Genomic DNA, 25,034 nt, shown 5'->3' with positions numbered 1-25,034 from the left:
TATGAGCCCCAGCACTGATGATAGTTCACATTTGCTGAGGTGTTCTAGAGGGACTTCTCTGATCACTGTCTTTTTTGCTAGTTCTCCCAGGCTCGCTCTTTCCGAGTCCCACCAGCATTTTCATTTTATGTTAGCTGAAAACTCAGGAACCCTTGCTCTGGCACATGCGTCTCTTTCTCATGTGGGGTCTTGGGATCCTGGCCCTGTCTGGTGCCCCTTCCTCTTCTTCATGCTTCAGCAGATGGTGCAGACTTGGGGACCATCAGCCTGGACAAGACTTGGTGCTCTCATGCTGTTGTGTTGGTGCACAGGGCACGAGGCTCCAAACAGGACTTTCAGAGACTCTCAGAGTTGTCAAGAATATCACAGATATATTTTGACATGGAGATTCTACTTAGGATTCAGTCTTCCACATTGTCTTCTACAGAGTGGAAAAAAATATTAACAGGTATTCAGGAGGGCCAAGAACTGTGTGAGAAATGCTGGGTTAAGTGTGTGTAGTCTCAGAACAAACTTCATGAATTTCCAAGAGTAGAAATGATATGAAAAGTTTCTCAAGTTGAAGTCTTTTTTGGAGCAGTTCATTTCTAAGAGGATACTAGTATTCTATAAACTCCAGTTTTGGAAATGCTGGATTATAGAATCTTGTCTTGACTCTTCAATCATTCAACCAACAAATATTCTTTGAGCACCTGTTATGTGTTCAAGGTATAGGGATGGGGCAGTGAACAAAACAAATGAATGCCTCCACTCTCATAGAAAGTGTATGCCAGTAGGGGAGATGGACCACAAACAAGTTCTGTAGTTAGTATGTCAGATGGTGATATTAAGTGTAGAGACAAATAACACAGGATCAGGGGATAAGGAGGGCCAGGAGGGAGGGGCGAATTGCAGTTTTAAATAGAGTAGGCCAGGCGCAGTGACTCAAGCCTGTCATCCCAGCACTTTGGGAGGCTGAAGCAGGCAGATTGCTTGAGCTCAGGAGTTTGAGACCAGCCTGGGCAACGTGGTAAAATGCTGCCTCTACAAAAATTAGCTAGGTATGGTGGTGCACACCTGTAGTCCTAGCTACCTGTAGTCTCAAAATTAGCTAGGTGAGGTGGGAGGATGGCTGTGCCCAGGAGGCAGAAGTTGCAGTGAGCCAAGGTTGCACCACTGCACTCCAGCCTGAGCAACAGAGCTAGACCTTGTCCCAATAAATAAATAAAGTGGCCAGGTAAGGGCCTCCAGGTGACATAAGAACAGGTGAAGAAAGAGGGGGATCAAACCATGTAGACACCTAGGGGATGAGAATTTCAGGTACAAGTAGTACTAACTGATGCAAAGACTCTAAGATAGAACTAAGCCTGATGTGAGGCCAGAGCAGAAATGGGGAACCCAAAAATTGAGGGAATGGAATAGTAGATACTAGGTCACAGAAGTAAGGGGAAACACAACCACATAGGTCATCCTAAATAATTAGGCATTAACAAATATGATGACATCAAGAAGGTGGTGAAGCAGGCATCAGAGGGCCCCTCAAGGGCATCCTAGGCTACATTGAGCACCCAGGCTGTCTTCTCCGACTTTAACAGTGACACCCACTCTTCCACCTTTGATGCTGGGGCTGGCATTGCCCTCAACAACCACTTTGTCAAGCTGATTTCCTGGTATGACAATGAATTTGGCTATAGCAACAGAGTAGTGGCCCACATGGCCTCCAAGGAGTAAGATCCCTGGACCACCAGACCCAGCGAGAGCACGAAAGGAAGACAGAGGCCCTCAGTTGCTGAGGAGTCCCTGCCACCCTCAGTCCCCCACCTCACCGAGAATCTCTCCTCCTCACAATTTCCATGCAGACCCCCTGAAGAGGGAGGAGCCTAGGGAGCCCCACTTTGTCGTGTACCATCAATAAAGTCCCCTGTGCTCAAAAAAAAAAAAAAAAAAATGGCATTAACTCTGAGTTGAGTGAGAGCCATTGGAAGGTTTAAACAGAGAAGTGACATGACTTTATTTTCATAGGACCACTCTGGCTGTTGGGTTGAAAATGAAGGTTGAGAATGGAAGCAAGAAGATCAGTTAGGAGGCTACTGCAGTATTCTAGATGAGAGGTGAAAGTGGCTTAGATAAGGGTGGTAGCTGTGGAGAGAGTAAGAAGTAATCATTAGATCTATTCTGAAGGTAGAGCAGACAGGATTTGATGGTAAATAGGATGTGGGCAGACAGAAAGACAGGGGTTAAGGATGACTCCAAGTTTTTGACCCGAGCAATAGAAAAAAAACGTAAAGTCCATTTAATGAGGTGGGATGACTCTAGGAGAAACAGGTTTGGGTTGATAGAAACAGATCAGAAAGTCAGTTTCAGTTAAGTAAAATTTGAGTTATCTCAAAATATATAATAGATCTAGAGAAATGTAAGAGCTAAAACTATAAAATTTCTGGAAGAAAACATGGGAGAAAATTTTCATAATCTTGAGTTGGGCAAATAATTTTTAGATACAACCCCAAAAGCACAATCTGTAATAAAAATATAATAAATTTGAGTTTATCAAAATTTAAAACTTTTGTGCTTCAAAGACACCATTAAGAAAATGAAAGACAAGCCATTGACTTGGAGAAAATATTTTCAAATTATGTTATCTGATAAAGTACTTGTATCTAAAACACATAAAGAATTTTTACAACTCTATAGTAAGACAACTCAATTAATAAATGAGTAAAAAACGTAAATAGCTGGGTGCGGTGGCTCACGCCACCCAGGTGGGTGGGTCACTTGAGGTCAGGAGTTCAAGATCGGCCTGGCTGACATGATGAAACCCTGTCTCTACTAAAAATACAAAAATTAGCTGGGTGTGGTGGCGAGCACCTGTCATCCCAGTTAGGAGGCTGAGGCAAGTGAATCGCATGAGCCCAGGAGGTGGAGGTTGCAGTTAGCCAAGATTGTACCACTGCACTCCAGCCTGGGTGACAGAGTGAGACTCTTGTCTCAAACTAAATAGTCATTTTACTAAGAAGATATACAAATGGCTAATAAGAATATGAAAAAATACTCAAATCATTAATCATGAGGGAAGTGCAAGTTAAAAGCACAAGACACCACTATACGTCTACTGTAAAGGGTATAATTAAAGACAGATAATACCAAGTGTTGGAAAAGATGTGGAGAAACTGGAACTTTCATACACTGTTGTCAGAAAAGTAAAATGATGCAGCCACTTTGAAAAGTGTATCGACAGTTTCTTAAAAAGCTACACATAAGTTTATCATATGACTCAGAGATTCTACCACTAGGAATCCTCCCAAAAGAAATGGAAACATAAGTTTCCACAAAGACATGTTGCAAGTGTTCACAGCAACACTGTGGATAATACCACCAAACTGAATATAATCCACATATCCATCAACAGGTGAATGAATAAACAAAATGTCATGTGTCCATATGATGAATTATAATTCAGCAACCAAAGAAATGAGATTGAAATGTGGATACATGCTACAATATTTATGAATCTCAAAAATCATTATGCTAAGTGAAAGAGGTCAGGTGCAAATCACTACATATCGTATGATTCCATTTACGTGCAATGTTCAGAAAAGACACACTTCCAGGAATAAAAACCAGATCAGTGTTTGTCTAGAGCTAGGGCTAGGAGTGGAGGCAAATAGGCACAAAGGAACTTTTTGGGGTGATAGAAATATTCTAAAACTGGATTGTAGTGTGATATTGCACGTTTATATATCTACCAAAAATTCCTTAAATTGTACACTAACAATGGGTGAATTTTATGGTATGTAAGTTATATTTCAATAAGCCAAAGATATGGGTTGTCTTATTAGATGTGCAAAAGTGGATGTTGAGTATGCCGTTGCATATTTAGTCTGGAAGAAGTCCATGCTGGGGATAAAAATTTGGAACTGGTCAGTATATAGATTGAATTTAAAGTCTTGAGATGACAACAATAATCGAGTATTGGTAAAGAAAAGAAAGCCAAGCACTGAGCCTAGGGTGCTCCAACATGGAGTCGTCAGGATGTGAATAAGAACACGCAAAGGAGAAAGAGGTACAGCCAGTGAGGCAGAAGGAAAACCAGGCAAGTGGAGTCCTGGAAGCCAAGTGCAAAAGTAGGAGAGAATGGTGAGCGCCATCAAATGCTGTGAAAGTCAAGTAAGATAAAGATTAAGAACTGACTATTGAATTTAGCAAATGTGTGAGTCATTGGTCACCTTGGCAAGGACATTTTCAATAAACGGGTGGGTGTGTGAGTTACACTGGAGTGATTTCAAGAGATGACTGGAGACAAAAATGAGAAAAAATGAGTTTGAAAGAATTTTGCTCTAAAGAAGTTTTGTTTTTTTGTTTGTTCGCTTTAAAGGAGGGTAGGGAATTGGGACTGAGTACAGAGTAATTGCGGTCTTGGCTTTCCTCATAACTAACAATAGGTAATATTTATTTATACGTATTAGTACTTTAATTTAGTCTTCCCAGTACTGTGTGAGGTAGTGAACGGCAGCGTTGGTGAACGTCTTGACATTTCCTACATTCTCCAGTGTGCATCCTTGGACTAGAATGTTCATCCCATTCTCCAGCTGGTAGGTACTAAGGTAACTCCCAAGGCCCGGCTCCTTCAGGCAGCTTCCCTCTATGCCTTATGCTCTGCTTTATAACATTCTCCCCGACCCCAGGCCAGTCTCTCCAAGTCCTCATGACTATTAAAAAGTATACCTAAAATAAACACTTTATTTCCTTTCATTTACATCATATTTCACTGGATTCTGAACTTTCTTTTCCACCAATACTGACAAATTGGCTCCGAAATGATGGTTTAATCAGAGAAACTAACATGAATGAATGGAAAACAGATGGTAGTAATGAAGAAATTTATGTTCCTAAGAAACTACTTAATGTGTGATAGTTACTCCCTCAAGAGATGGTGCAAGATGGAATCATGGGGGAATGTGTGTACTTTTAAACTAGATGTTTATTTTATTTGGAACTATTCCACATTCAGTGAAATGCTTTCTTTATTTGGAATGTCATGACTATATATATGTTTGAAGAGCAGATTAGAAGCCAAGCTTTCACTGCATGGGTTTGTGGTGCAGTTCATTAGGGAGGTGGCGCCTCCGGGCATGTGCCCGAAGCAGTGTGTGAGGCCATAGGTTAGGGGTGCTGGTCTCTGTGTCTCTAAATGCAGCCTGACCTTGACAATACTTGGAGCCTTGTAGGACAGAGGGTCACAGGTTCAAGGTGAGGGGCTGGGCTGGTATCACTGAGGGGCAGCCCAGACTCATGAGAAGTTTGGGAAGTAAAAGGTCAATGGAGTAATCAAACATGTGGATCCAGATGTTTGAGCAGACTTGGTTGAAAAGACACAATGGGCGTGGTGGTAAGTAAGCACACCTAAGGCAGAACAATGCCTAGAGGGAAAAGCAGAGAGGCCACTTGGAGATACTGTTCACTCAGAGTGCCATCTGCATGCCAGCACTATGCTAAGCAGAGCTGAAAGTCAGGCTCTGCCCTCAAGGACTGCTAGTTTGGTGAAGGAGGGCAGGAGGCGTACCAATGAAAAGATGCCTCTGGATACTCACTCAGGCGCAAGGGCCATGGGAGCAAAGAAAATACCTACTCACTTACTCTGGGGAATAGGGGATGTTTTCCAAAGGGGGTGACATGTATATATTGATTTTTGAGAGATGAATAGTTAGAATAAGACAAACAAATAAATGAAAACCCCAAACAGGAAACAGGCTGTTCTAGGAAGGGAGAGATAGGTGGATGGTCTACCTGAGTATCATTCTGTTTTTTAAAAAATGAAGCACAGTCAGATTGTCGATCTGGTGAACACTCTAAACTTGCTTCATGCACCATGTTAAGATTCCTCTGTGGGTTTCTGGACTCACTGTTGACAGTGCTGGCTGGGACATAGCATTGCCATTGTACCTTCCATGGGTAACTGTAAACCATCAGCTCCAAAGATCAAAGAGGGTTCGGTTTGAAGCTATGGAATGATGCTGGAGTGCAGCAATTAGGAATATAGGTTTGGATGTTAACATATTGGAGTTTGAATTTTGGCCTCACCACTTCTGGCTGTTGGTTTCCTCTGAGCTTTAGTCTCCTAATAAATGAAACAATGCCTGATAGTAGGACTGTTCTGAGATTTAAATAACATAATGAATGTAAAGACCTTAGCACGATGCCTGCAAGCTTTTTGCCTAACTCAGAACACGGTCTTAAGTTCTCAGAGTTCAAGATGTCAGATTCATCATCTGTTTGCCTGTCTGTCTGTTTGTCACTGCTTCTGTCCCCTACTCTGTGAGGGTAAACGCCTCAGGTAAATGAGTAAGTGCTTAGAGAGGAAAAATAAAATTGAACCATACAAGCTTAAAAAGTCCCATAGCTTTCTCAGTACCCATCTGTGAGCAAAAACTTTCTTGTTGTGGCTGGGGAGACTACTGAATCTGAGGTTCCACCTTGGAAACCTCACGTAAGGTAAGCAGTGTTTATAAGCTGGTCATGAGGAAGAGCTTCATGATCCATTTATAGAGTATTAATGTTAGCTCAGGTTACCAAGTCTTAACCTGCAGCATGCTTCCAAACATGCGACTCTCCCCTTAACATGTAAAAAAAGGGGAGGGGAGTGCAAGAATGGGCTCAACATTTGAAAATCAGTAAATGTAATACACTGCATTAACAGAATGAAGGACAGAAAGTGCACGATCTTCCCAACTGATGCAGAAAAGGCATTTGATAATGCTTTTTATAATTTAATGGCTTTTCATGATAAGAGCACTCCACAAACTAGGAATAGAAGGAAACTACCTCAACAGAATAAAGGCAATACAAAAAGCCCATCACTAACACAATTCTCAATGGTGAAAAACTGAAAGCTTTTTCTGTAAGATCAGGAACAAGGCAAGAATGCCTGTTCTTACTACTTCTGTTTAACAGAGTATTGAAAGTCTGAGAGCAATTAGGCAAGAAAAGGAAATGAAAGCCATCCAAATTGAGAAGGAAGAAGTAATATTATCTTTGTTCATGGTGACATGATCTTGTATATAGAAATCCCAAAGATTCCACAAAAACATTGTTAGAACTAATAAAGAATTTAGAACTAATAATTCAGCAAAGCTACAGGATATAAAATCAACACAGAAAAACCAGTTGCATTTGTATACATTAAAAATGAGCAATCCAAAAACAAAATCAAGAAAACAATTCCATTTACAATAATACAGAAAAGAATAAAATACTTAGGAATAAATCTAACCAAGGAGACAAAGAACTTGTACATTCAAAACTATAAAAAAATTGCTAAAAGAAATTAAAGAGGCCGGGCCCAGTGGCTCAAGCCAGCACTTTGGGAGGCTGAGATGGGCGGATCACGAGGTCAGGAGATCGAGACCATCCTGGCTAACATGGTGAAACCCCGTCTCTACTAAAAAATACAAAGAAACACTAGCCAGGCGAGGTGGCGGGCGCCTGTAGTCCCAGCTACTCGGGAGGCTGAGGCAGGAGAATGGCATAAACCTGGGAGGCGGAGCTTTCAGTGAGCTGAGATCCGGCCACTGCACTCCAGCCTGGGCGACAGAGGGAGACTCCATCTCCAAAAAAATAAAATAAAATAAAGAAATTAAAGACACAAATAAATATAAAGACATTCTGTGTTCATAGATTGGAAGACTTAATATTTTTAAAATGTCAGTACTACCCCAAATTATCTACAGATTCAATGCAATCCCTATCAAAATCCCCATGGCCTTTTTTTTTTTTTCAGAAATAGAAAAATTCATTCTAAAATTCTTATGGAGTATCAAAGGACCCCAAAGAGCTAAAACAAATTTGAAAAAGAAGAACAAAATTGGAGGTTTCACATTTTCTGGTTTCAGAACATATTACAAAGCTACAGTGATCAAAGCAGTTTGGTACTAGTAAAAGGCAGACATATAGACCAATGGAATAGAATTGAAACCCTGAAAATAAACCTTTGAGTATGTGGTCAAATGATCTTCAGTAAAGACCACTCAATGGGGAAAGAGCAGTCTTCAACAAAAGATCTTGGGAAAACTGGAGATCCACGTGGAAAAAAAATGAAGTTTGTCCCTTACCTTATATCATATACAAAAATTAACTCAAAATGAATCAGAGATCTGAACATAATACCCAAAACTATACAACTTCTAGAAGAAAAAGGAAATTTTTATGACATTGAATTTGGCAGTAGTTTCTTGGATGTGACACCCGAAGTACAGGCAATGAAAGCAAAAATAAACAAATGGGGCTATACCAAACTTAAAAACTTCTGTGCAATTATCCCTCCCTTAGGAACAACAAATTGAACAATTATCTGTGCAAGAAAACACCATTATAAGAACCAAAAAATCAGGTGAGTGATCACAGTATCCAGTATTAATATAATAACAAGGAAAGATGCATTGAGGAGGGTCGGAAGGGCAGTCTTGCATTGCCTGCACCACCCTTCCCCCAAGCCCAAGCAGCACAGCACAGAGAAAGAATCTATGTACTTGGAAGAGGAAGAGTGAAGTGAGTGTGGGACTTTGCATTGGAACTCAGTGCTGTGCTGACACAGTGGAACACAATACTGAGCAGAATTCTGCTGGTGCCCATGGAGGGAGCATTTAGATCAATCCTGGGCCAGAGGGGAATCCTCCCCTCTTCCCAGTGGGAAAGACTCGAGTCCTGGCCAGCCTCATGACCAGCTGACTAAAATCATCTACTTCTCTAAATAAATTGCAGTGGCAGTCAGGCTACAAAGACTGCAGTCCTTGGGTAAGCCCTGGTGCCATGCTGATCTCAGAGGCAGTGGGTTTGGCATGCAACCCAGTGAAACATCAGCTTCAACAACTGTGGGAGTGATTCGTGACTCCTTCCTAAATCCAGGTAGTGCAGTGTGGAGAGAGACTCCTTCCACTTGGAAGAAGGAGAGAGAAGAGTACAGAGGACTTTGTCTTGCAATTTGGGTACCAGCTCAGCCACAGTAAAATAAAGCATGAGGCAGATTCCCGAAGTCCTCGATTCCAGGATTTTGCTCCTGAACAGTGTTTCCAGACCCAGTTTGGGCCAGATGCGAATCCCAGTCCTGGCAGGATCTACTACCTGTTGACTAAAGTGGTCTTGGGCCTTGAATAAACAACAATGGCAGCCAGCCAGTAGTGGCTGTGGGTTGTGGGCAAGCCCAGTTCCATGCTAGCCTGAGAGCCTGTAGCATTCAGATGTGACCCAGCAAGTATGATCAGCGAGGTGCCAGCTGTGGTGGCCACAAGAATGCCCACATTACCTTCCCCCAACTTTAGGTAGCCCAGTGCAGAGAAAGATTCCTGCTTGGGGGAAAGTGAGGGAAGAGAGCAAGAGACCTCACCTGGGAACCAAGGGAATTCTCCCTTATCTTCCCTAAGTTTATCAAAGCTGTGTTCCAGAAATGTGCAAGAGTTGCAGTGTTATTGGGCTTAGGGCTCCCCTAGTGCTGAAACAGCTGCAGTGGCCTCAGGCTTAGATAACTACATTCAACCCCCTTTGAGTTTCTGGAAAGCCCTCTTAAAAAGGATGGGTACAAGCAAGCCCAGACTACGAAGATTGGAATAAATACCTAACTTTTTGATGCCCAGACATCGATGAACAAGCATTAAGAACATCCAGGAAAACATGACCTCACCAAACAGACTAAATAAGGCACTGACCATTCCTGGAGTGATAGAGATATGTGCCCTTTCAGATAAAGAATTCAGAATAGTTGTCTTTAAGAAGCTCAAGGACCTTCAAGATAACATGGAGAAATTTAACAGAAAGATTGAAATAATTTTTAAAAATCAAGCAAAAATTCTAGAACTGAAGAATTCAACTGACAAACTGAAAAATGCATGAGTCTTTTGACAGCAAACTTGATCAAGTAGAAGAAGGAATTAGTAAGCTCAAAGACAGACTATATGAAAATACACAGTCAGAGAAGAAAAATGAAAATAACAAAGAATGAGGTATGCCTACAAGATGTAAAAACTAGCCCCAAAGGCAAAAGCTAAGAGTTATTGACCATAAAGACGATGTAGAGAAAGAGCTCAGGGTAATACATTTATTCAAAAAATAATAACAAGTTTTCAAACTTAGAGAAAGATATCAACATCCAGGTATGAGAATGTCAAAGAACACCAAAACATTCAACTCCCCTAAGACTACTGCGAGGTCTATAAAAATCACACTCTCAAAAATCAAGGACAAAGAGAGGATCCTAAAAGCAAGAAGAGAAAAGAAACAAGTAACATATAAAGTAGCTCTGATACATCTGGCAGCAGACTTCTCAGTGGAAACCTTATAGGTCATGAAGGAATGGGATGATATATTCCAAGTGCTAAAGAAAACAAACAAACAAACAAACAAAACTTCCAACTTAGAGTATTATATCCAGCAAAGTTATCCTTTAAACATGAAGGAGAAATAAAGACTTTTCCAGGCAAGCAAAAGCCAAGGGATTCCATCATCCCCAAACCTATCTTACAAGAAATGCTAAAGGGAGTTCTTCAATCTAAAAGAGAAGAATGCTAATGAGCAACAAGAAATCTGAAGGTATAAAACTCACTAGTAAACATAAGTCCACAGACAAATACAGAATACCCTAACACTGTAATTGTGGTGTTTAAATCACTCATATCTTTAGCCTGAAGACTAAAAGAAAACCTATCAAAAATAACTACAACAATTTGTTAAGAGACAGACAGTACAAAAAGATATAAGTAGAGACAACAAAAAATAAAAAAGCAGCAGGGGAGACAGGGTTAAAATAGAGAGTTTTTCAGTTTTTGCTTCTTATTTTCATTGTGATCAGAGTTAAGTTGTCATTGGCTTAATATAACTGGTTATAAGATGTTATTTGCAAGCCTCATGGTAACCACAGAGCAAAAACCTATAACAGGTACAAAGAAAAATAAAAAGCAAAAAATTTTTAACATAATTCCAGAGAAAATCACTTATACACTAAGAAAGACAGGAAGAAGAGAGAAAGGAACAGAGGACTAACAAAACAACCAGAAAACAAGAAAATGGCACTAGTAAGTCCCTCCCTATGAATAATGACGTTGAATATAAATGGACTAAATTCTCCAATCAAAAGACTTAGATTGACTGAACAGATTAAAAAGATTAAAAAAAAACAAAAACAAAAACAAGACCCAATTATATGCTACCTATAAGAAATTCACTTCACCTGTAAAGATGCACATAGACTGAAAATAAAGGGGTGGAAAAAGTTATTCTATAAAGTGGAAATGTAAAAAGAGCAGGAGTAGCTGTATGTGTATCAGATAAAATAGATTTCAAGACAAAAACTGTAAAAAGAGACAAGATCATTATACAATGATAAAGGGGTCAATTCAGCAAGAGGATATAATACTTGTAAATATATATGCACCCAATACTGGGACACCCAGATATATAAAGCAAATATTATTAGAGCTAAATCCCAATACAAAAGTCTCCCATTAATAATAGTTGAGGATCTTAACACCCCCTTTCAGCATTGGATAGATCATTTAGAGAGAAAATCAACAAACTAATATTGGACTTAATATGCAAATAAAACAAATGAAACTAACAGAGATTTAAAGAACATTTCATCCAACAGCTGCAGAACACACATTTTTCTCTTCAGCACATGGAACACGCTCAAGGAGAGACTATATCTCAGGCCACGAAACAAGTCTCAAAAAATTCAAAAAAGTTGAGATCATATCAGGTATCTTCTCTAACCACAATAAAATAAAACTAGAAATCAATAACAAGAGAAACTCTGCAAACTACACAAATTCATAAAAATTAAACAATATGCTCCAGAACAGCAATTGGGTCAATGATGACATTAAAAAAATAAAAAATTGACTGGAACAAATGATAATGGAAACACAACATACCAAAACCTATGGGGTATAGCAGAAACATTACCAGAAGGGAATTTTATGGCAATAAATACCTACGTCAAAAATATAGAAAGATTTTAAATAAACAACATCACAATGCATCTTAAAGAAACAGAAAATCAAGAGCACATCAAAACTTGAAATTAGTAGAGGAAAAATAATAAAGATCAGAGCAGAAATAAATGAATGTGAGACTTAATAAAAAGTAGAAAAGATCAATGAAATGAAAAGTTGTTTTTTGAAAAGATACACAAAATCGACAAAACTTTAGCCAGATTAAGAAAAAGAGAAGACCCACATAAATAAAATCAGAGACAAAAAAGGAGACATAACAACTGATACCACAGAAATTCAAAGGATCATTAGAAACTATTATGAGCAACTATATGCCAATACATTTCTTCTAGAAAGCTAGAAGAAATGCATACATTTCTAGATATATACAACTTACCAAGATTGAAACATGAAGAAATATAAAATCTGAATAGACAAAAAGCAAGTAATGAGATAGAAGCAGTAATAAAAAGTGTTTATCTTCAAAGAAAAGCCCAGGACCTGACGGCTACCCTGCTGAATTCAACCAAATATTTAAAGAAGAACTATTATTAATCCTACTCAAACTATTCCAAAAATCAGAGGAGGGAATACTTCCAAACTTATGATACAAGGGCAGTATTATGGTGATACCAAAACCAGACAAAGACATAACACCAAAAAAACCCTACAAGCCAGTATCTCTGATGCACACTGATGCAAAAATCATCAACAAAATACTAGCAAACTGTATTCAACAATACATTAACAACATCATTCTTCATGATCAAGTAGGATTCATCTCAGGGATGCAAGGATAGTTCAATATATGCAAATCAATAAAGTAATACATCATACCAACAGAATGAAGGAAAAAGGACAGGATCATTTCAATAGATGTGAAAAAAATTTGCAAATAACTCCTCTGAAAGGGGACTAATATCCAGAATATACTAGGACCTCAAATATCTCAACAGATAAAACATAAATAATCTCATTAAAAATAGGCAAAAAACATTGATAGACATTTCTCCAAAGAAGACATATGAATGGCCAACAGGTATATGCAAAAATGCTCAAATTCACTAATCATGAGGGATATGCAAATTAAACCACAATGAGATATCTTACTCCAGTTAAAACAGCTTTCATCAAAAAGACAAAAAATAACAGATGGTGGCAAGGATGCAGAGAAAGGGGAATGCTTGTATACTGTTAGTGAGAATGTAAATTTGTACAGCTGTTATGGAAAACAATATGAAGGTTTCTCAAAAAATTAAAAATAGAACTACCCTATGATCCAGAAATCCCACTGCTGGGTATATATCCAAAAGAAAGGAAATCAGTATATCAAAGAGATATCTGAACTGTTTTTATTGCAGCACTATTCACAACAGCTAAGATATGGAATCAACCTAAGTATCCATCAGTGGATAAATGGATAAAGAAAACATGCTACATATACACAATGGAATATTATTCAGCCATAAAAAAGAATGAAATTTTGCAGTTTGCAGCAACATGGATGGAACTGGAAGACATTATGTTAGTGAAGAAAGCCAGGCACAGAAAGACAACTAGTACATGTTTTCACTCATATGTGGGAGCTAAAACAATTGATCTGATAGAGATAGTGAGTAGAATGATGGTTACCAGAGGCAGGACCCTGTCTTGAGCATTTGTTTTTATGCCCATGGCAGTTTTTCAACATGTTTATCAAGCTCCAAATATTGCACTGGGGAATAAGCAATGAATACAGTAGACAAAGTTTGGCTCTCAGGGAGCTTTCCTTCTAATGATCAAGATAGTCAGCTGTTGGGAGGCCAAGGCGGGTGGATCACGAGGTTAGGAGATCGAGACTATCGTGGCTAGCGTGGTGAAACCCCGTATCTACTAAAAATACAAAAAAAAACTAGCCGGGCGTGGTGGCGGGCGCCTGTAGTCCCAGCTACTCGGAGGCTGAGGCAGGAGAATGGCGTGAACCCGGGAGGCGGAGCTTGCAGTGAGCCGAGATCGCGCCACTGCACTCCAGCCTGGGCGACACAGGGAGACTCCGTCTCAAAAAAAAAAAAAAAAAAAAAAAGATAGTCAGCTGATTGGAAAATGCCAGGAGGTGATGAGTGCTCTGAAAGAAAATAGAACTAGCTGAGAGGAAAGAGGACAGAGGTCGGAAAGGGACATTCTAGATAAAAGGTCAGGGAATCCCTCTCCACTCTCCACCTCTCCCCAACCACCAGATCCCTATATCCATACATTCATGTCCACTTGGATATTCAACAGGCATCTCAACTTTGCATGTCTATTCAATTTCTACCTTTAAACCTGCCCTTTCTGCCATCTTTTCTTTCTCTGAAACTATTGGGAAAATGGCAACTCCATTTTCCCAATAGCTTAAGTCAAAAACCATGGAGACAACCTTCCTGCTTTCATAATTCTTGTTCAATCAAGAAATATAACTGTTTGTCTCTAACCTTCTAAATACCCAGATTTCCCACACTCTTTTGTCCCCTTCCACTGCCCACCAGTCCCATTCCGCAGTAACTCCCACCTGGATTTTTGCTGTTGGCCTCTACCTGGTCTCTGTGCTTCTGCCCTTGCTCCTTCCAAAGTCTACTCTCAGCACAGGAGCCTTCAGCCTTAAGTCTGATTATATCAGTCCTGGGCTTGAACCCTTCAATGACGCTCATCTAATTCGGATTAAAAGTCTAAGGGCCCACTAGGCTGGGTACAATTCCCTTCCTCCCTTCTGATTTTATTTTTTTCCTTTTCCTTGTTGTTCACTCTCCACCACCCTTGCCCCCTGGCTGTTGCTGAACATTCCAAGCACATTCCTGCCTTAAGACCACTCACTGCCTGGAACATTCTCTCCTTGGGGATCACTCATTTCCTTTCACAAATGCACCTCATCCTCTCACTCGCACTGCAGTCCTGCCAGCTTACTGTTTATCTTTCTCTTCGGCACTTCTCATACCTGCTGTACTCTATGTTTATCTAGTTTACATTTGTTTTTCTCTTTTTTCCTCTCATCCCTCCCACAACTGGAGTATAAATTCTGTGGCACTGTTCACCCAATCTATTATTGTCCCTGTTTTACAAATAAGGAAACTAAAGTTTAGGGAGGTTGGAGAACTTGCCCAAGGGAGTAAGATAGGTAGAGACTGGTACCCACAGTTGTCTAAGCCATCTCCCATGGTCTTAACTGGACAGCTCAATTGCCTTTACAATCACAAGCTTAAGTAGAGAACTCTCTTTAAGTGGGAACCAAAGCCCAGGAATGCTCAGATGGTCATGAGGTATTCAGAGGCCAGTAAGGAGTCAATGAAAGTGGAGCACACGGGAAAAGACCGAAAAATACAACTGGAAGGGGCCCAACTGCATAGGGTCTTAGTGCCCAGAATAAATAAGAGAGTATGGATTTTATGTAATGTAATATAATAGATTTCTGAGTAGAAAAGTGAGATAAAGAAGAGTTTTAAAGAAAAATTAATGTGGTAGTAAAAATGTCCATACATTCTTTGACACTCTTTCTTTCAAAAGAAGGAGCTTGATTTCCTCCCCTTAAATGTGGGCTGGCTTTAGGGACATGCTTCTAACAAGTATGTTGAAAGCACTGATAGGTGATTTTCACGACTGGGTCATAAAGCACATGGCAGCTTCTATCTTGCTCTCGACCTTCTCTGTGTTTTCTGCACATACATCTGTGTGTTTCCAAGCCCTGAATCTGGAATCCTCCTCACCCTACAATTCCCCATGCAGACTCCTCCGTATGTGGAGGCTCCATTCTTCTGTCACCTCCCTTGCTACCCTTGCCTGCCTAGGGCAGTCCTGCGCTCTGCCGTTTCTCCCAGCACTCATCATTCCTTTTTACTTGTCTGTCTCCTGCTCTAATGCCACTGGTATAATATTTCCTCTGCTCTCTTGACTCTGTCTGCTGGCTTTGACTTCTCATTTCTGACAGATGCCTGGCTCCACAGGCTCCTTATCCACCATGTGCTCCACCCCTCACTGCTGGGGATGTTTTCTCTTAGGCTTGGTTCATCAGTGCTGCCGATTCATCAGCAGCTTCCAGCTCCACCCAGGGCTTCCCAGACACTGGCTGGTCATGGTGTGGCTCCAGGAGGCAGGTCTCAGTCTTCTGTCCATTCCATACCTCTCCATTCCCCAATTCAGAAATAGTGCCTTTTGTGGGGGAAGGGAATAATGGATAGATCATCTCCATGGTGATAGTGGACAGTATCTCCTTCATTTTAGAGGTTAGAAAATAATCCACTTTTTATGTCACAGAGCCTTGACTGGTGGCCACCTCTTCTGGCAGTTTTTCCCTTGATTTTAAAATAATTAAATATCCAATAGTTATGCTAAGGACTGAATTGTGTTCCCCCTCTGAAAATTTGTATGTTGAAGCCTTCTCCCCCAGTATGACTGCATTTAGAGATAGACCCTGTAGGAGGTAATTAAGGTTGAATGAGATCATAAGGAAGGGGCCCTGATAGGATTAGGATTAGTGTCCTTATAAGAGGAGACACTAGAGCCTCCCCATCCCCCAATGCAGGCACACAGAAGAGGTCATGTGAGCACACAGGAAGATGGTGGCCACAAACTAGCCGGAAGGAAGGGCCTCACTGCAAACCGGCCATACTGGCACCCTGATTTCAGATGTCCAGCCTTCAGAACCATGAGAAAACAAATGTTGGGTGTTTAAGCCCCCCAGTCTATGGTATTTTGTTATGGCAGCCTGAAATGACAAGTTGTAATCCTCGGTAATAAACGTTTTTGAGCATTTAGAAAAAGAAACAGCCATCTGAGATAAATTTTGGTTCTGTTTTTATTAATTCATAACAGCTCTCATTGTGTCACTGCTCTTAGATTAGAACCACATTTTTCCAATCTAAGAGTCAACTTGCTTCCAAGGTCCTCTAGTTTCCAACAGTTACTTATTTCCCAACTTTGCCATAGGGAAAACAGCCTAACAATTATGTAACAATTAAAAAGTATAACCACTTTTCCTCTTGTCTAATCCACTTTTCATGAAAAGCAATGCCTGAAGGGTGGTCATTTTCCCTACAATGAGCAGGTAATTCATGATGTTCATTGTACTGGGGAAGAAGAAAAGGCACGTATGTGTAGGGGGAGAAGCGTAGGTGTTCTCAATGGTAAGGTCACCAGCAGCCTCAGAAACCTCCCTCATTTCTTCCAAACATCTAATTCAAGCCTCACTACATTAACGCATATGTCTTCCCTAACAATTTCATCTTCCTTTGAGTTTCAGCATATTTAATTTCTATTCTAATTAACACTCCCAAACTTATGTACTGTTAGTCCATTTTGCATTGCTATAAAGGAATATCTGAGACTGGGTAATTTATAAAGAAAAGAGGTTTATTTTGGCTCACTGTTCTGCAGACTGTACAATAAGCATGGTGCCAGCATCTGCCTCTGGTGAGGCCTCAGGAAGCTTTCACTTATGTCAGAAGGGGAAGGGGAGGCAGTCGCATGGTGAGAAAGGGAGCAAGAGAGAGGGGAGGAGATTCCAGCTCTTTTTGTTTGTTTGTTTTCTGAGATAGAGCATTGCTGTGTTGCCCAGGGTGGAGTGCAGTGGCCCGATCTCGGCTCACTGCAACCTCTGCCTCCCAGGTTCAAGCAATTCTCATGCCTCAGCCTCCCAAGTAGCTGGGATTACAGGCATGTGCCACCACACCTGGCTAATTTTTTTGTATTTTTAGTAGACATGGGGTTTCTCCATGTTGGTCAGGCTGGTCTTGAACTCCCAACCTCAGGTGATTCACCTGCGTCAGCCTTCCAAAGTGCTGGGATTACAGACATGAGCCACTGCGCCTGGCCTGCCCAGGCTCTTTTTAACAACCAGCTCTCTAATGAGCGAACGGAGCAAGAACTCACTCATTACTAGAGGACAACACCAAGCCATTCATGAGTTGTGCCCTCATGACCCAAACACTTCCCTGTAGGCGCCACCTCTAACACTAAAGGTCACATTTCACCTCTAACACTGAAGGTCACATTTCAGGGGACAAACATCCAAAGAATATTATGTGGTTATAGAAACACATCCTGAAGCTATGTGTCCCGTCTCCTTGGCAGGGATTAACCTAGAAAGTCACTCACCAAGTTGGGATAAGGTGAGTGGAGCAGCAGTGGCAATGCATGAAAACTAACACCCATAAAAAATCCCCATACTGCTCTGTGCTGAACTCACAGTAGGCAATTCACAAGCACCGGTGAACCAGCTGAATGGAAGAGAGGCACTTACTCCGTGGGCCTCTCCGGACTGTCATGCTCAGGAGGTGGGTCTTGGGCTCCTCCTGCACAGGCTCCGGCTGGTTGCCAAGGTGGGACTCTTCGGACACCATTTCCTTGGGGAGAGCAGTTGGTGGCTGGAGGAAGAAGGTCAGAGGTTCAGACACTCCCAGGACTTCATTTCAGTCTGTTCCTCTCTTGGGAAGATGGGTCACCAGTGAGGGGACATGCCTTCATACCATTCACATCTGGATAACCACAGTCCCCGTCACCTGACTCACTGTGGGTACCCCCCAGGGAAGAGGTGCCAACCCAGAGTTTCTCTAGAAATGGTTTCGTGAAATTATCAAGGCATCCCCAAATAGCGTGATTATTTTCACTTTTTCTAGGTAAAATGTATAGAGCTCTGCAGGACTTTGGAGGAAAGAGAAAGGGGAAAATCACAGTGGGTTCTCAACTTCAAATAGTTTGCAAACAGCAGCTAAAGTGTCACTGGGTAATTCAGGGCAAATATTTAGTCCACCCTTCGGGCACCCCCAAGAATAGCCTCTGGTTCCTTCCCCAAACTCTCAGTGAAGGAAAACAAGGAAGCAGAATTGGCAATAACACCTTTGAGGACAGATAGACTAAAGCTTGCCTCCAAACTCAGATTGACTGTGGGACTTTGGGCAAGTTATTTAACTTCCTTCTACACTGCTTTCTTATCTGTAAAAGAAAAATATAATAAAAAGAGCCCATTTGTTGAGATGCTGCAATGTATGAGTCATTGTAGAAAGCACAGAGATTCTGATGTAAATAGATGGCCCGGGGTGGAACTTATTTAAAAAAAAAAAAAAAAGTCCCCATGTGATTCTGATTCTGGAGTGCAACTACATTTCCTGCAATGCTGCCAACCTATAAAGTTCCAAGCCTGGCCCATAAATTGCTCAGCATTTAATAGCCGTTATATTCCCTTCTCCATCCTTGCCCCTTTCTCCTCTTCAGTCTAAGCTCCATGGCAGCCTTGGCATTGGTCACCCACTGCTCACTGTGCCTGTGACTCTGGAGCTAAGGGCTGGAACCCTTTTCATCTAGTGCCACCGTGGCCCCTGGCCCTGGGCTGCAGAGCTGCAGACTGACCCCACAGGGAGGGGTTAAAGCTTCGGAGCTGTGTCTGGCTGTGGGTCTTTTCAGTCCCCAGGAGTGGCCAGAGAGCTAGCCCACGTGGCCAGGCAGTACCTCCCCGACCGCCTGGACCCTCCCGTGGGCGGCTTCATCTCAGCCTGCAGGAAAGGCTGAAAGTGACTCCTCTGCCCAGATTACCCCAACGAGTATGCTGAGCAAGGGGGTAGCTAGGAGGGAGGTCTCTTCTGTCTCCCTGTGACCTCCTCACCTCTCCTGGCCACCCCTCTCTGCAGCCCCTTCACGTGACTACTGGCTCAAAATGGCGCTTCCCTCCCCTCCCTCCCCTGCTGGCATCTCGATTGTTCCAAGCAGAGCTCCCATCCACAATAGCTGCTTCCCTGCCTCCCTTCTCAGAGGACAACTCCTTACCAAGGACTTACCTGGAAAAGATTTACCCTGCACAGGACGCTCCCAGCCTAGGAGGGGAACTCCTGTGGAGAGGTAGGGGAGGATCTGCCAGCAGGCTCGGGAGAAAGGAGTTGGCTTCTGCCTCAAAGACAGAATTTGGGCTTGGAGTTGGAAAAAGAGGGAGTTTTCCAAGATTTGTAATCCTTTACTGCCATCTACTGCCCATCATAGTCTATGGCCTTCAATGAAGCACTAAAACAGGCTCCTTTCATCTTTTCTAGACTCCTCTCTAGGAGATGGAGAAAACTTAGAGTAAAAATGCCCCAAGTATGGACCCCCGCCTTACTGTGAGGCTCATCTGTAAGTCTCTGAATCAGGCTCCTGCATCCTGGACCATCCCATCTGCATCCTGGACCATCCCATCTGCATCCTCGCCTCACAGTCCCCCAGAGCAGGCCAAAGGTTGGTACCAAGGAAGGAAGGCTGCCCTTGTGGATGCTGTATGGCCCTGGGGATGCAGGCAGGTTGTTGATCGGTGACACAACACACAGACACAGTTTCTTGTCACTTCCTACCTGTTTCTTTCTTGGCTGTCTTCGAACCTTTGAGTTCCTCTTCTGTCTTCCCATGTCTGCATCCTCATCATTTTCAATGAATTCCTTTGTTAAAATGCAAGAGGGAGAGAATCTTAAGACAGGGAGAGAGGTATGACTTTTAGGTATTAAAATTAAAACCCCCATCTTGACCCTGGGCTTCTATGCAGTAATGCTCAGTGGGAGTGGGGGAACAGTTAACAATCTGTGCAGCTATCATCATCCACTCTTCTCAACACAGACATGTTTTCAAAAAGTCATATCCATATTGGAACATCATACACGAGATGATGTTGCATCTTCCATGGTTCCAGGTCCTCGTTCATGCAGACAACATTTACTGAGCATTTACTATGTTCCAGGCTCTTGCGACACAGAATTGAAAACCATATGCTGTCTGCTCTTAAAAGTCACAGTCTAAGAAAGGCGACCAACAAGTGAATCTGCTAGGACAGACAGAGAACCGCGGCCCAGGACAGACATCAGAATCATATTAGGGATTTCACAGGTTAAGTTTTTCTGCCTCTTGGCCTTACCGGCACAGGAAAAGGATAATAAGGATCCAATGTTACATCATCACAAATGCTTCAGATTAAAGGAAATTTTGGCAGATTTTTTTTTGAAAAGGAAAAAAATCCTTTCACAGCGCAAACTTCATTTCCTCTTTCCACCTTACACTTTCTAATGTTTTAGTCATAAATTGTTAGAGCTCAAAGCTCTCAAGTCTACTACAAGCTGTAAAGTTTTTTAGTCCTAGAGTTTTATAAGCTGGGGCACAGGGGTCCCTGGGTGAATAAGAAGTTGCAAGATCAACACAGAACCTCTCTGGAGTACACCAAACATACTAGAAATTTTTTCCTAAAACTAGGATTTTTTGTATTGTTTTTATACTGAAACAAATTTGGAACACAAAGTATGAATTTTAAAGATATATGATTTCAAAGAAATTTCATGCAGGTTTCCGGGGCAGACCTCAATTACTCCTGACTCCCCTTGGCCACTGGGGTTAGGGTAGACATGAACCGCAATAACAGAGGAGGGAAGTGAGGTCGAACGAGAGAATAGCCCTGGTTTGGGCCTTTCCTTCGTGTGTGTGACCTGATCTCTGACTTGTCCTCTGAGCTGCATCCTCACTCTGGACTCCTTCTTTGGGCCTGCCAAATAGGAAGTGTTCTTAGTTCAGAGGATTCGCCAACTTAGATTACAAGAAGATAATTATATTGTGGTGTGCAAGCATGGCTTTTAATCAATTCTAAGTGTTTACTGACTTAGAATGGACTTGCGAGAAGCCTACGTAATCTTTTGCTTTTCCGCGATGTTTTCATCCTCTATTCTAACTATCCAGTAGGACTTCAAATAAGATAGAATGTAAATTCCATGAGGGCACAAGATTTGTTTACTGCTGTATTCCCAGGGACTATAGGCACAAAACATATTTGGTTACATGAATGAATAAGCAAATATAAATTTATGTGGGTTTGTCGGTACTTGATCTTGCTTAAAAGTTATTTATGTATTTATTTTTGAGACGGAGTCTCCCTCTGTCGCCCAGGCTGGAGTGCAGTAACATGGTCTCAGCTTACTGCAACCTCCGCCTCTCGGGTCAAAGTGATTCTCCTGCCTCAGCCTCCGGAGTAGCTAGGATTACAGGCATGCCCCACCACGCCTGGCTAATTTTGTATTTTTAGTAGAGATGGGGTTTCTCCATGTTGATCAGGCTGGTCTCGAACTCCCAACCTCAGGCGATCCACTTGCCTCAGCCTCCCAAAGTGCTGGGATTACAGGCCGGAGCCACTGCACCCAACCATCTTGCTTAAAGTTAATCTGCATGGTTTTATAATGAGTTTCCTCAGGCTTTTTGGAGCACTGCATTGGACAGCACATATCATCTCTATTTCTGTCTTTGTTGTCTCAAGCCAGTGAGCCCTTGAAATGAGAGAGAAGTAAGGATTGAGAGGAATACTCTCTTTTGTTGGATGGTCTGCAGTCTCCAAACTAGACAGCCTCCCTTCTCTGGTGTGGGCAGTGCTTTAATGAGTTTTTACGTACAATGAGCCAGAAATTGCAGGACTCCATGGACAGAGGCTTCTATTAGCGGGTGTCTACAATTGTTACCTTCACTCTGAATGTCTTTAGAAATCAGCGTGCTTCAGGCAGAGCTAGGCCCAATAATAGGTAGTAACTTAGAGCTGCTATGTGTCAGAGTTCATAGAACAGTGACAAAACAGCTTCAGAGCATTCAGGTAGAAGTAAGATCTCGGAATGTCAGCAGGACTGCATTTCCTTCACCATCCACCTCCCCTTCTCCACCACATATCTGATAAGCACCCTCAGGGTGCATTTAGTAGGTGTGTGTTAAACTAAATGTGGGTTGAGGATAACTCTACTTTGAGTTCTTACATAACAAACTGCAATCTTGGTAAACTAACTGAAAGCCTGACTTAAAGTGTACTTCTGTAGCAGATAGCTGAGTCTCAGCCAATCACAGCAGCTGAGCTTCAGTCAATCACAGGTGGCCTACTGATCAGACCATGTTTAAATAAGGCAACGCTGAGGTGTAGCTAATCCAGCCGTGTCTGTACTCCACTTCCATCTTCAGTCCATAGATGCTGTCTGCCCACAGAGCAGAGCAGAGCAGAGCTCTCTGAGTCTCTTCAGGTTCTGAGGGCTGCCCAATTCACAAATTGTTCTTTGTACAATTAGACTCTGCTGAATTTAATTCATGTAAAGCTTTTCTTTTAACATGTGCAATAGATGCTTGTTGGCCTAATTTCCTCATTCACAAGCAAGTGTAACATAAGCATGCACACACAAACACATCCCTAGAGGACATCGAAGTGGCCACTTACCTCTGTAATTATTTTTACTTTTTCTTCCCTGGGATTCATTTTGGCTGGGATGGGTTCCTGACAAAGAATAATGAAGAAGTCAGGCATTTTGAAATCAATGAAATACTGCTTCTCTTACTATGGATATATATGAGGCTGGCCGTGATGGTAAGTGAAGTGTTTGAGCTGAGTAGACTTTCCACTCACAGGAACCCTGGCAGACCCCAGGACTGGTGGAGATAAGTGCCAGAGGAAAGGAAGGATGCCAGGTCTCCCTGTCCCTACATCTTTACTGTGCCCATAGAGTTGGATGGCACTGGTTGGAATCCAGCTCCAGAAGGACCATTTTACAGCTCCTCTCCGCTACTGCCCCTCCGCACTCTCTGCCCTTGACCTTGGCCCTTATTTCACTAAGTAAAAAGACAAGACCAGAGAGGGCTTCTGCATCCCCTTCCCCTCCTACCACATTGAGCCACCGCCACCTCCTCTGCTTCCACTTGCTACTATGAACCCCCATGTCCCCATGGGGCCCCTCCTTCAATAGTGCACTGGCCCCTATCATTCCTCCCCCTCCAGGCCCTTGATCCTGACAATTCTTCACTTTCACCTGGATTTTCTTCCTGCTCTATTGGCTCATTCTTACCAGTGGAAAAAAATGCTGTAATTTTTCCCTTCCTTTAAAAAAGCCCCCCAACAGGTTTTTTTTTTTTTTTTTTTTTTTTCCTTTGAGACAGAGTCTCACTCTGTTGCCTAGGCTGGAGTGCAGTGGCATGATCTTGGTTCACTGCAACCTCCGCCTCCCAGGTTCAAGCGATTCTCTTGCCTCAGTCTCCTAAGTAGCTGGGATTACAGGTGCGTGCCACCACGCCTGGCTAATTTTTGTATTTTTAGTAGGGTCAGTTTTACCATGTTGGTCAGGTGGGTCTTGAACTCCTGACCTTGTGATCAGCCTGCTTTGCCCTCACAAAGTGCTGGGATTACAGGCGTGAGCCACCGCTTCCAGCCAAAAAAAAGCCCTCTCTTAACTTTACTTCTCTTTCTAGCTGTTGCTGAAGTTTTCAACAATTATAGAAAAATCCCTCAAAACATTCCCTCTCTTTCCAGTTTGTTTTTATTTTTGGGGTCTAGCATGTTCTTCAACTCCTCTTGCCAATGATTCATCTCCAGTGACCCCGGCCTTGCCATGTCTGGTGATCAATTCTCGGTCCTCATCTTACTTGACTTGGTCAGAGACATTTAAAACATTTTCTACGTTTTTAATTTTTGTGGGTACATAGTAGGTGTATATATTTATGAGGTACATGAGATATTTGGGTACAGGCATGCGAAGCTTAATCACATCACGGAAAATTGGGTATCTATCCCCTCAAGCATTTATCCTTTGTGTTACGAACAATCCATTTATACTCTTTTAGTTATTTTTAAATGTACAATTAAATTATTATTGACTATAGTCCTTTCATTGTGTTATCAAATACTAGGTCTTATTCATTCTTTCTATTTTTTTTGGATCCATTAGACAACCTCCCCCAACCCCTGACTACGTTTCCCAGCCTCTGGTAACCATCCTTCTCTTCTCTATCTCCATGAGTGCAATGATTTTGATTTTTAGATCCCACGCATAAGTGAGAACATGCCATGTTTGTCATTTGCATCTTCTCACTTACTTGTGGGTGAAATCAGCCAGGCACGGAAAGGTCAGAGACATTTAGTGATGAAAGTCACCCATCCCTTTCTTTGGAGATACTTTCTTCAGTTGGCTCCTGGGACAAGTTCTTTCTTGGTTTTCCTCTTACCCATTGACTGCTCCTTCTCAAACTCCTTTGCTGGTTTCTCCCCATCTCTCAGACCACCAAAGGTTGGAGTGCTCTGGGGCTTAGCTCTGCCTGTTTTCATTCCTCTGGCCGTCTCAT

General features: G+C 42.0%; 1 protein-coding gene across 9 annotated transcripts in view; it reads right to left on the bottom strand.

The window, feature by feature from the left end:
* Window positions 1–25,034, bottom strand: part of CC2D2A (coiled-coil and C2 domain containing 2A) — a 134,101-nt gene that overhangs the window by 104,887 nt on the left and 4,180 nt on the right. For 6 of the 9 annotated variants that reach the window (XR_012434690.1, XR_012434691.1, XM_045392157.2 and 3 more), the window contains exons 2-4: window positions 23,143–23,199; window positions 20,276–20,359; window positions 18,202–18,325 (exon numbers count right to left, since the gene is read on the bottom strand). Coding sequence is in view for 7 of the 9 variants with exons in the window: in XM_045392157.2 (XP_045248092.2) it covers window positions 18,202–18,325; window positions 20,276–20,359; window positions 23,143–23,181 (247 nt within the window). In the remaining 2 variants the exon portion in view is untranslated. Of the gene's footprint in view, window positions 1–18,201; window positions 18,326–19,732; window positions 19,852–20,275; window positions 20,360–23,142; window positions 23,200–25,034 lie in introns of those variants that run through there. The other 3 variants (XM_045392160.2, XM_074039435.1, XM_065544799.1) reach the window with 1 other exon arrangement.

This window comes from Macaca fascicularis, chromosome 5, assembly GCF_037993035.2.
Source record: "Macaca fascicularis isolate 582-1 chromosome 5, T2T-MFA8v1.1".
NCBI classification, from domain to species: Eukaryota; Metazoa; Chordata; class Mammalia; order Primates; family Cercopithecidae; genus Macaca; species Macaca fascicularis.
Note: the sequence above shows the minus strand (reverse complement) of the source record. Positions and strands in the feature narration are given on the sequence as shown.